Consider the following 10,872-nt stretch of genomic DNA (forward strand, 5'->3'; position numbering starts at 1 on the left):
TATCTCCAACTTTCCACATATTGATAATTTCAAACTAGGAAACTTGAGTGCTATTCCAAGTGATAAGGAGATCCATGACACTCTGTTTGCCATGGGTCCTTACAAAGCACCTGGGTTTGATGGTTTTTCCCCCATCTTCTTTCAAGCTAATTGGACGGTGGTGGGTGTTGCTTTCTGTCGCTTTGTACAGGCTGTGTTTCAGAATTTGGTAAAAATGGATGACACCAACAGAACCTTGATTGCCTTGATTCCAAAACGAGATCATCCTCATCGGGTTGAGCACTTTCGCCCTATCTCCTTGTGTTCAGTTCATTATAAATGTGTGACCAAGATTATCTCTAATAGAATGAAATGCTTCATGGATGAGAGCATATCCCCAAATCAATTGAGTTTTATTCCAGTATGTCACATTCAAGATAATATCATTGTGGGCTAGGAATTATTGCATTCTATGAATAAAGCTAGAGGGAAGAGGGGATTTATGGCTTTAAAGATTGAGCTGGAGAAAGCTTATGACAGAATCAAGTGGAGCTACCCGAGGGGTGTTATGAAGGATGCAAGGATGAATGACAATTTCATAGAGCTGGTCATGCGTTGCATTTCAACCACTTCTTACAATGTTTTATGGAATGGATCCTTGACTGAATACTTTTCTCCAAAGAGGGGACTACGACAAGGGGATCCTATCTCACCATGTTTGTTTGTCCTGGGTATGGATAGGCTTTCACACATCATTAATGATGCAGTAAATCAAAATAGGTGGAAGCCAATAAGAGTGAGTAAGAATGGACCACAAGTCTTGCATTTGCTCTTTGCTGATGATTTATTGCTTTTCGGGGAGGCAACTAGAGAACAAGTGGAGTGCATGATGCAATGCTTGAATTAGTTTTGCTCAGCCTCTGGAGAAAAGGTTAACACTATGAAATCATCCATTTTCTTCTCGCCGAGAGTGCCTGCTGCAACGAGAAGATCAATTATGGATGTCACTGGTATGAAAATTACAGCAGAGATCGGCAGATATTTGGGTTTCCCTTTGTCCAGAGATAGAAGAAGAAGAGATACTTTTCAGTATATAGTTGATAGAGTAAATGCTAAATTGGCTACTTGGAAGGCGAACTGTCTCACGGTAGCAGGAAGGATTACATTGGCTAGATCAGTCCTTAGTTCAATTCCCTTGTATCCGATGCAGGTCACCCTGATTCCAAAAGGTATCTGCTATGAGGTGGAAAGGCTTGAAAGAAATTTTATTTGGGGGACAAATGAAGACCGTGGCTACCATCCTATTGGCTGGGACAAAGTTACTCAACCAAAGAGCCATGGAGGACTCAAGTTCAAAAAGCTGTGCTCAATGAATCAAGCCTTCAGTGCTAAACTCGTCTGGAAGTTGATCAGTGGCTCAAAAGCTTTATGGACTGATGTTTTATTATAGAAGTATATGTTGAGGACTGAAGAGGAGTTACTAAACATGCAGAAAGGTGATTCTCGACTATGGCGCTTTATTTGTCAGCAAAATGATTTTGTTAAAAGTGGAATCAAGCGGCAGCTTAGGAATGGTGAACATATAAGTTTTTTCAATGATTTATGGCTATTCCAAGGAAGGAAGATTAAAGATATGTGTCTGCGATAGCTCACCACCACGGAAGAAAACTCTTACGTGGTTGATTGGACAAAATTTGGAACTTGGGATTATGATCGCTTGTAGAATGTGGTTGATCAGGAGGTAATGCAAAGATTGATGACTCAAGTGCCCCCCATTACCATTGCAGGAAATGATGTTATGACATGGAAAAATTCTAATCATGGCACTTTTTTGGTTAAGAGTGCATATCAGATGATTGAGGAACCCGACTCTCATGCTTATGATTCTGGTTTTAAGCATATTTGGAAGCGGTGTGGAGCTGAGAAAATAAGGGTCTTTTTATGGATTACTTTCCATAACAGGCTGCCTACTAGAGAATGGAAGAGTAGATGGTCTTCATGCTCTCCTAATTGCTCTCAGTGTAATGTAGGAGTTGAATCTACAATGCATATTTTGCGGGGCTGTGAATATGCGAAAGAAATGTGGCTACGCCTTGTTCATCCAAGGTACTTACCTCTTTTTTTCTCACTATCCTTAATTGATTGGATGACCTGGAACCTCACTAATGAGGCCAAAAATGGTGTGACTCTGAATTGGAACCTCATATGGAGTGTCTCACTTTGGTTGTTATGGAACTGGAGGAACAAACATGTTTTTCAAGATGATTTTCAGAAGCCAAAAGAGCCCGCTATAGTGGTTTTGAATACATGGAAAAAATATGCACAGGTCTCAGAACAGGTTAATGCAATTTACAAAGGACCATCGGATCATGTAAGAGGATGGCTACCTCCAGACAACGGTTGGGTTAAGATTAATGTGGATGCTGCTGTTGCTCAGTCAACTATGACAGCAGGATGTTGTGGAGCAATCAGGGACACGTCCAGCTCCCAGATTGTGGGGTTCTCTCATTTCATAGGAGACTGCAATGTTAAAGAGGCTGAGGAGTGGGCAATCTTGAAGGGGTTAACTCTGGCCTGGGAATTTGGTTTTAGGAAAGTTATTTTAGAATTAGATTTGAAAGTTACTATTAACGCGTTACAACAGGTGGCAATCCCGTCTTCATGCAGCTTGGTGCTCATACAATCTCAATCCTTCATGAAATATGCAGGGGATCTAGTCTTACTTCATATACTGCGAAGGTCGAATATGCTCGCTGACTCGCTGGCGAAGGATGGGCTCTCAAGGTTGTCTTTGTTCAGCACTTGTCCTACTCATTTGAGGAGAATTTACGAAAACGATTTGCTGGGGAGTATTTAGTTTCCTTTTTCGGGCCTCTGCCCTCTTGTATAACCAAAAAAAAAAAAAGGTAAAAGGATCCGATCGATTCAAATCCACAATTTTCCATGCTGAAATTGAAAGCAAGAACCCTGCTGTTTTAATTTTTAGTGGGCTTTGCCCTCGTTGTTACCCAAAAAAAAAAAAAAAACCCTGCTGCTAACTAAGGGCAACATTAATTCAAGTATCGATTTCTAAATTAACTTTTCGTTAGACAAAAAGTTTTTTCCTTCAAATATAAGAAATGAATTTTTATAAGAGATGAGGCATCACCTCCCCACCCTCCCACATGCACATGTTCGTTATTTTACTATTCAACCGTATCACATTATCTATAATTAAGAAACAACTTACCTTTGAGAAATTTCTCAGAAAAAATTTTACTACCTCTAATTCTTAATATAAAACCCTGTTTGACTTTTATTTTGATCCTAAATATAAGACCCCAATTCACTTTATCTATCATATTTACTTAATTTTTTCCAAAATAATCCTTCTAATAATTATAATTCTAGTTAATATACTTTATTAGTAAGGATATTTTAGGAAAGGTAACACTTATTTAGGACAAATAACTAACTCAACTTACTTCCTTAATCTACTCAAATTAGTTAACTGGCTTTTATAATTAAGATTGGAGGTAGTATTAATCAAAACTATCAAAGGATACAGCTTTTTTGACCAAGTAAGACTCATTTTCATAGGATAGGAGCAATATGTGTGAATATCTTTTGTTTTGTACAAAATATATAATTGAAGAGTTTCATTCCGTAGATATAAGTTGCGCATGGCATTAAGAGAGTGTTTAGGTGAATATCGTTTTTATTTCTATTTACGTAAAGATACTTTTTCAAAAGTATTTTTGGATTAATCCAAACATTCTCTGAATAAATTTTTGAATAATATATTCAGTAAATTTCCCAAATGCATGACATTTTACTGTGAGAAAGGGGGAGAATAACGGTGGGAGAGAATTTTGGGGGGGATGTCCGCCTTTGGCCTCTCCCCCATTTGGAAGCAAACGGAATGGTGCATATGCCAAAGGTTATTACAAGACGGGTAGGTTTTTTCTTCTTCCTCAGTTTGGACGCACGGCGGACGGAGACAGACACTCGCAATTGCACTCTACTATCTGTACTAAAGATTTGAGGCCGAGACGGTGATTGTGGATAAGCAGTATGAATGTCACATTGGGTGATATATGCTATTCCTGTATTTACAGCTTCTCCGTTTCGCCACCCATTTGCCCTCGTCATCAACTTCAGCGTCGTTTAATCTGCGTTCGGAACCCTAACCACCGTTTTCGCGCCAAATCCTCTCTCGTTATTGAGAAGCAGGAAGGCCAAGTTGTCTCCGACGAGAAAACTCCATCTCAGACCTTCTCGGAGTCTGTTTCCCGCCGCCTCATTCTGCTCCGACATGCCGAGAGTTCCTGGGAAAATCGATCACTTCGGGGTATTTTTAGTTATGGGAAACTGTTGAACTCGTTGGGAAGTTTATGCTTTGATCCTTTTCTAAGGATTAAGCTGAACCTACGGATTCCAAAACTTTGTTTCTGGATATGGACTTGTGTTATGGTGCTTGGCTAGGAAGCACCTGTGCTTCGAAATACAAGCCTTATGGAATCTGATATATATATATATATATAGTACTTGGACATTTGAAACTGCGTTTATGTCCCATATATGTGTGGTACTTCTTTAATGCTTAACTTCGGGTAGCTGAAACACTCATTTTAGGATTGGAAGCAACATCGTATTGCTTTCAAGTAAAACAAGTAAAAATTTCAGCTGTGTTTCCTTTCCAAGTTTCGGGCTTTCCAAACTCGAAGTTTCACACTATAGTAACCAACACTTTTACCTGACAAAAATGACCGTTCAAGCTACATTTAAACATTACATCTTGTCCATGCCTCGGTTTCTGTACTAAGGCATGCATTTGTTAGAATCAATTCTTTTTAGGGACTTCAGTTTAGGAAGGGAGAACATTCCCGCTTTAGGATTGGAAGCAAATTAAGGTGGAGCAAGCAAGAATTTCTTAGATTTCTTGTCCCATGTTTTGGCTTTTCTGATCTTAAATTCTCATACCATATAGTACGGCTATGGTCATTTTGTTAAGGTGCTTGACGTTATGAAGTGGAACAATCTCATTACAGAATTGAAAACCAAAATGTTTTGCTTCTAAGTAGCACAACTGTTAGTTTCTGTTTGTCCATTTTTTAGCTTTGCTAAGCATAAAGTCTCAAACTTCAGTATGCATGTGAATGTTTTTGTGCTTAGGTCTGGCAGCCTAGCCAGATCAAGATTTTGAAAGTATGATGCATTGCTTCTAAATAGAAAATCTACTTTTTACAGATCATGAACGGCCTCTGAGTAAATCTGGGCAGGTGGATGCCTTGAAAGTTTCTCGCAAGCTTCAACAATTGGGTTGGATTCCGGAACTTATCTTGTCTAGGTTAGGAATTTTATGGCAGTTCTTCTGTGATTGTTACTGGAAGTAACTGTAAAGAACTTTCTTGCCATAGCTTTTTTTTTTTTTTTTTTTTTAAGCTTTATATTGATTTCTCTGATGCAGCGATGCAGCACGAACTAAGGAGACCCTCAAGATAATGCAAGAACAAGTGCGTGAATTGTTAGAAGCTGAAGTTCATTTTGTTTCTAGTTTTTATTCAATTGCAGCCATGGATGGACAAACAGCAGAGCACCTACAAAAGGTTATTTGTAAATATTCAAGGGATGAAATACTTACTATAATGTGAGTATCTTTAACCATGCAACCTTTCCAGGGTAAATGTGAATTATTTTCCTTCTTCCGAAGGTGGAGATTACCAACTACGGCTACGGTAAAACAGATATCTCTTTTTTTTTTTTTTTTGGCCTGGCTGTATATGGACAAACTATGGACACAAAAAATGGTGGGGCTGTGATCATGCGTCAAGTGATTGATACTATTATCGCTTATTTCTTATGATTCTTGTGATTGAGAAGTCATACATTGATGTTAACAGTCAATGGAAATTAAAAAAAAGATTATATTTCCTTATGGACATTGCACTTGTTTTTATGACACCTGAAATGTCTATATGAGGTATTACTTTCAACGTTTTCAATACTGGATTGTACTCACCCTAAACCTTTGGTTGTAATCAAATGTGGTCTGCGTCTCATCCTAATTAGTTCCTTTTTGAGAAAGCTCAAGGCACCCAAACTTTTCTGAAGCTGGTCTTTTATGTTTTTAATTATTGTATTTATAATTAATATTGTGTTTTGCAGAGCTAATATCTTTAAACTTATTCTGGGAAAAAAAAAATCTTATTAATAGTATCATACACATTTGTTATCATTGGGTATATGGCAGGTGTATGGGACATAACAGGGGATGGGAGGAGGCGGCCTCAATGTTCTCCGGTTCCTCTGTAGAATTAAAGACATGTAACGCTGCACTACTCGAGGCTGCTGGGAAATCTTGGGATGAGGTTAGGTTACATTACTTACAAAGCGGCAGATAGTGATATGTTCTTCTGAGAGTAAATCACTGTATATAATCGTAATTATCTGTTAATTAGTGATGTTTTGTTACAATATGCAAAGTTTATTTTTCAGAGAATGTAATGAAAAGGGATGACCCTTGCAAGGGTGTTCAAAGCCGATCCAAACTAAACTGAACCAACACGAACTGATCAAAACCAACCAGAAAGAAGGCTTGGTTTGGTTTTCAATTTCGCCAAACCGATTAATTTGGTTCTGGTTTCAGTTTTAACCCTTTGGAACCTGAAACAAACCGAATCAAGCTTGATTAGATTTAGTTACATTTTCTAAAATTCTAAATATCATTTCAAGCCCTATTTTAAAAGCCAAATCAGCCTTTTTTTTTTTTTTTGTCTGTACCCCTTTAAGATCAGTTAGCACATAAAGGAACATATTAAACCAGTGAAAATTAATTCATTAAATATGTGATCCTTTTTAGTTTAAAATTTTAATATGTTGCTCTGAAGTGTTTGATTTTAAAAAATTTGAAAAATGAAAGAATATAGATTGTTGTATTTAAAAAAAAAAAAGATTACATAATTGTACGCACATTCTTTAAGGTGTTAAAAAAATTTAAATAAGAAAAATTATACTTAAAAAAAATCATTTTAACATCATCCAAATCAATCCGAACCAAACCAAACTTGCCTTTGAACACGCCAAGATCCTTGTACATAATAAGAAAATATCAAGTGATGCTTCTCAAGTTTAGTGAGTTAGCATATACGTTTAATATTTATATATTTTTATTAGTCTTAGGCTCTTAAGGTAATCAGGGGTCATAATCGGGCTTGTCTTATTGGGTGATGGTAAGATCTAGATGGCAGTAGGAGGCAATTATAAATCTCGTAATACATGATGAAATGATGCTCTTTTGGAGCTTATATTCTCTGGTTTGGACTTTAGTAACTGTAGCCTTTATGCACATTAAATATTGTGTCAGTGATATGGCATTAACATCTGGTTAAGTATCTGTCTCAGAAGCTGAACACTGAAGCAGCTCTTCTCCAATGGTACATATGTCATAAAAGATCTTTTCTAGTCTAGGATTAAGTTAAGTGCATCTTGTAGTTAATTAAAATCTGTGTACAATTTTGCATCAACAGAACAGTTTTAATTTTGAGTGATAGTTGTGGAGTTAGTATATGGAAGCTTTTATAGAAATTGTTATCTATAAACACCAACAAGCCTTATCCCGCTTGGTGGGATCGGTTATATGAATCGCACGACGCCATTGTACTCTATCAACAACTAAATCTTTAGATATGTTGTTGATCAGGAGATCTCATTTAATGACGTCATTGAATGTTCTTTTTGGTCTTCCTCTGCCTTTTTTTATGAGACTCTATACTGTCTGATCTATTCTTCTCACCGGCCTCCAATGGCCTTCTTTGCACATGCTCAAATCACCTCAAGTGATCTTCAGCTATTATCTCTTTGATAAGCAGCATACCTATTTTTGCTTTGATATTTTCATTTTGAACCTTATTTTTTTTTGTATGACTACACATCCATCTCAACATCCTCATTTTTGCTACCCCAACTTTATGCTACCCCAAATTGTTATCTATAAACGTGTCATAAATTTTGTTCTTAGTTGCTAAATTATTTGTCAGTTAGTTGTTAGCTTGCTTTGAGATCACCTTTGAATCTTGGGATTAAAATTCAGCTACCCACCCACCCGTACGGACATTAGAACTACTACGTGGATAAGCTTATAAGCCATATTTTTAAAAAAAATTTAAACAATTCCAGAAGCTTCCAGCATAGAGGGTTATATTTTTATCTTTGGAGCTCTATTACTCTAGAACTTCAACTCTACTATAACAGCCATCATCTTATCTCACTGAGTAGGGTTGGCTAGATGGATTGCATAATGCCCTTGTGCTCTATTTGAAGCTAACTCTTCCATTAAACCATTATGTATGAGGTCTGGATTGATGATTTCCTTAAATGCCATTTTTGGTCTCCCTCTATTTCTCTTCATAGGGCTAAAGGCTATCTGCTCATCCCTCCTTATTGGTGCCTCCAATGGCTTTTTTTGTAGATGATGAATGATTTCCTACCATTTTCTCCTCAATAGATGCAATGCTAACTTGTCCTCTTATACTATCATTACAGGTTTTATCTTTTCTTATATAATTACACATCCATCTAAACATTCTCATCTCTACCATCCCTACGGGTTGAATAAAATTTCCCTTCAAGTGTGGTAGAAACCGTGTGCTAACAAAGAACTCCTAATGCCTTGATCTTATCTAGAACTTCAACTTAAGATCTTAAAATTTTTTCGTTAATGAAGCATTGATACCTAGCCACATACATTAACAAGCCTTTATCCCTGTGATGAACCTATTTGCATAGAGCTAGGTAATCGAAAGTGAGACATCCCTCTAAGCTTAGTGAGTACTTTGCAGTCACAAATGACTCTTGCTACTTTCTTTCATTTCAACTACCTAGCTTGTTTGTATCCTATGCATAACATGCCCATCAATTTCGCCATTATCCTGTAATATTGATCCTATATACTTCAACTTTGACACTTGTGGTGTGGTATGGTCTGATGCCCAATTTATACCTTCATTTCAACCGCCCAGCTGGTATCTATCTTTCATAGAAAAATTAATTTTAAAGAGAGTCAAGAAATCAATATGCTTGTGTTTGTCCCTGTTGGATACTCATCCAGAAAAAGAATGACCATGTTTACCTGCTAATGCTTTTACATCTTGATATTTAAAAAAAAAAAAGAAAAGGAGAGGATATTTGGGTCATATGCTTTGTTATTTTATATATATATATATATATATATATATATATATATATATATATATTCCAACCGATAATGCTGCATTGCATGCTCGTTTTGATTCTTGGTCTACTTGCCTATTCTGTACCATTATCCATGGGCAAGTATTTCCATTAGCGCTTGACTAGTTTATGCAACAAGATGACTTAAAAAAAATCTTGTAGGATGAAATTTGGCGATGGTCGCCCTCCATTGTTGATGAAACAGTAATTCATAAGTGCATATGCATGAATAATAAATGAAGTTTGGAACTTGTGTTCGGCCTAGTGGTTGAGGTGCGCATGTGACGTATGGTAAGATGCAACATAAATCCTAGTCATTTCTTTTCATAAATACATACATACACTCAGTCACTGTTGTACAATGACATTGCCATGTAAAAAGAACATAGAAGAAAGGAGGTAATGAGAGGCTGAAAACCTTATTTTGATGAAATAATAAATTTCTTGCCTTATGTTGTGCACAAATAATTTGGCTTATATAGTTTAACATATTTTTTAGGGTACTTTTTATGGAAAAATAATAAAGTTACTTAGCATACTGGATAACGACTTCATTGGATAGTAAATCATTGAATGGGATGTTTACGAGTAAGGATTCAATGACATACGTGCATAAATACGCATGCCTTGTTGAACTTTCATAGTTTTGTATTATTGTCTATGTTTGGCAGCAAATGATGTTTGCTACAAAAAGGGGAAGTATTTATTAATATTTCTTCAGTTGTTGTATTTACTTTATTATTTCTGGTGTCTCAAACATGATTCTTATCGAACATTTGATTTACAGGCATTTGCTTCGGCAGGATTTGGTGGGTGGAAGCTTCAGGGTGTAGTAAAACCGAGTAGCTAGGTGATCAAGAACTTCGGCGTGCTGGCTCATCTAAAGGAGATAAAAGGGGGGGGCCCGGGTGAGGTGTGTTTTTTTGGTGGGACGACGAGGTGGATTGAAAGAGAAAGCCTTTTTAAACTGTTTCAAGAAACCAAAAAAAACTTCGGATAACGGGTCCACAGAAATCAGTCAAACTTAGAATACGTGCGCACATGCTGGAGCGATGGTTAGAAAATGAAGCTTGCTCATTCATTGGACCCATGTAATTTGGTAGCAAATGATTTGTGCCCATGGAGATCCCCGACGATGCATTTTATGAAATCAAATCTTGCCAACAAGGTTGGTGCCCGATATTGAAATCAAATCTTTTTAATAGTTCACATATAATAAAAGATGACGTGATATTTCTTGTTTCGTATACTGCTAATTTTGTCCTGAACTAGGAACAACATATTTGGAAAATTTAATTAAAGTTGCCTGATGGAAGAATATACCTCAATCCCTATCGACTAATGGCCTAATGGGAAAATACAGGTTTTCTTTCTAGGTCAGCCTTTGTGCGTATGAAGGCGTATGGCTTATTGATGGAAAAGGATGTGGAAAGAGAGATGAAAAAGGTAAGAATAAGAATAAAAAAGCCAGGAATTTGGTTTGAGATTTTAAAGAAAAAATTTTAGTACAATTTAGCTATTAACATCAACAGTTTTATTTATTTAAGATTGTTGAAGCATTAATTTTTTGGAATCATTCCTTCTATCATTAACGTATGAATTAGTTAAAGAGTTGAATTTAGTCTTACATAATAAAAATTTTTAATTTACTTTGTTTTTTGCATTTATTATTTCTTCTCAAAT

The 10,872-nt window shown here is 36.5% G+C and overlaps 1 protein-coding gene across 1 annotated transcript; it reads left to right on the forward strand.

Annotated features, from left to right (window-relative positions):
• Positions 1–3,869: 3,869 nt before the first annotated feature.
• LOC114749766 (uncharacterized protein At3g52155, chloroplastic-like) lies at positions 3,870–10,233 on the forward strand. The gene is made up of 5 exons (XM_028938304.1): positions 3,870–4,309; positions 5,209–5,308; positions 5,429–5,608; positions 6,212–6,329; positions 9,977–10,233. Exons 1-5 carry the CDS (start codon positions 4,033–4,035, stop codon positions 10,037–10,039), a joined length of 738 nt encoding a protein of 245 aa, XP_028794137.1. The 5' UTR covers positions 3,870–4,032; the 3' UTR covers positions 10,040–10,233.
• Positions 10,234–10,872: the final 639 nt, after the last annotated feature.

This window comes from Neltuma alba, unplaced genomic scaffold (genome assembly GCF_004799145.2).
Source record: "Neltuma alba isolate B1F8T4 unplaced genomic scaffold, ASM479914v2 tig00006169_pilon, whole genome shotgun sequence".
NCBI classification, from domain to species: domain Eukaryota; kingdom Viridiplantae; phylum Streptophyta; class Magnoliopsida; order Fabales; family Fabaceae; genus Neltuma; species Neltuma alba.

Excerpts from the sequence above, each read along its gene's own strand:
- LOC114749766 (XM_028938304.1), top strand. The coding sequence starts at position 4,033 with ATGAATGTCACATTGGGTGATATATGCTATTCCTGTATTTACAGCTTC. Across the intron at positions 5,609-6,211 it reads GATGAAATACTTACTATAAT|GTGTATGGGACATAACAGGG; the intron begins GTGAGTATCTTT and ends GGTATATGGCAG. Across the intron at positions 6,330-9,976 it reads CTGGGAAATCTTGGGATGAG|GCATTTGCTTCGGCAGGATT; the intron begins GTTAGGTTACAT and ends TTTGATTTACAG.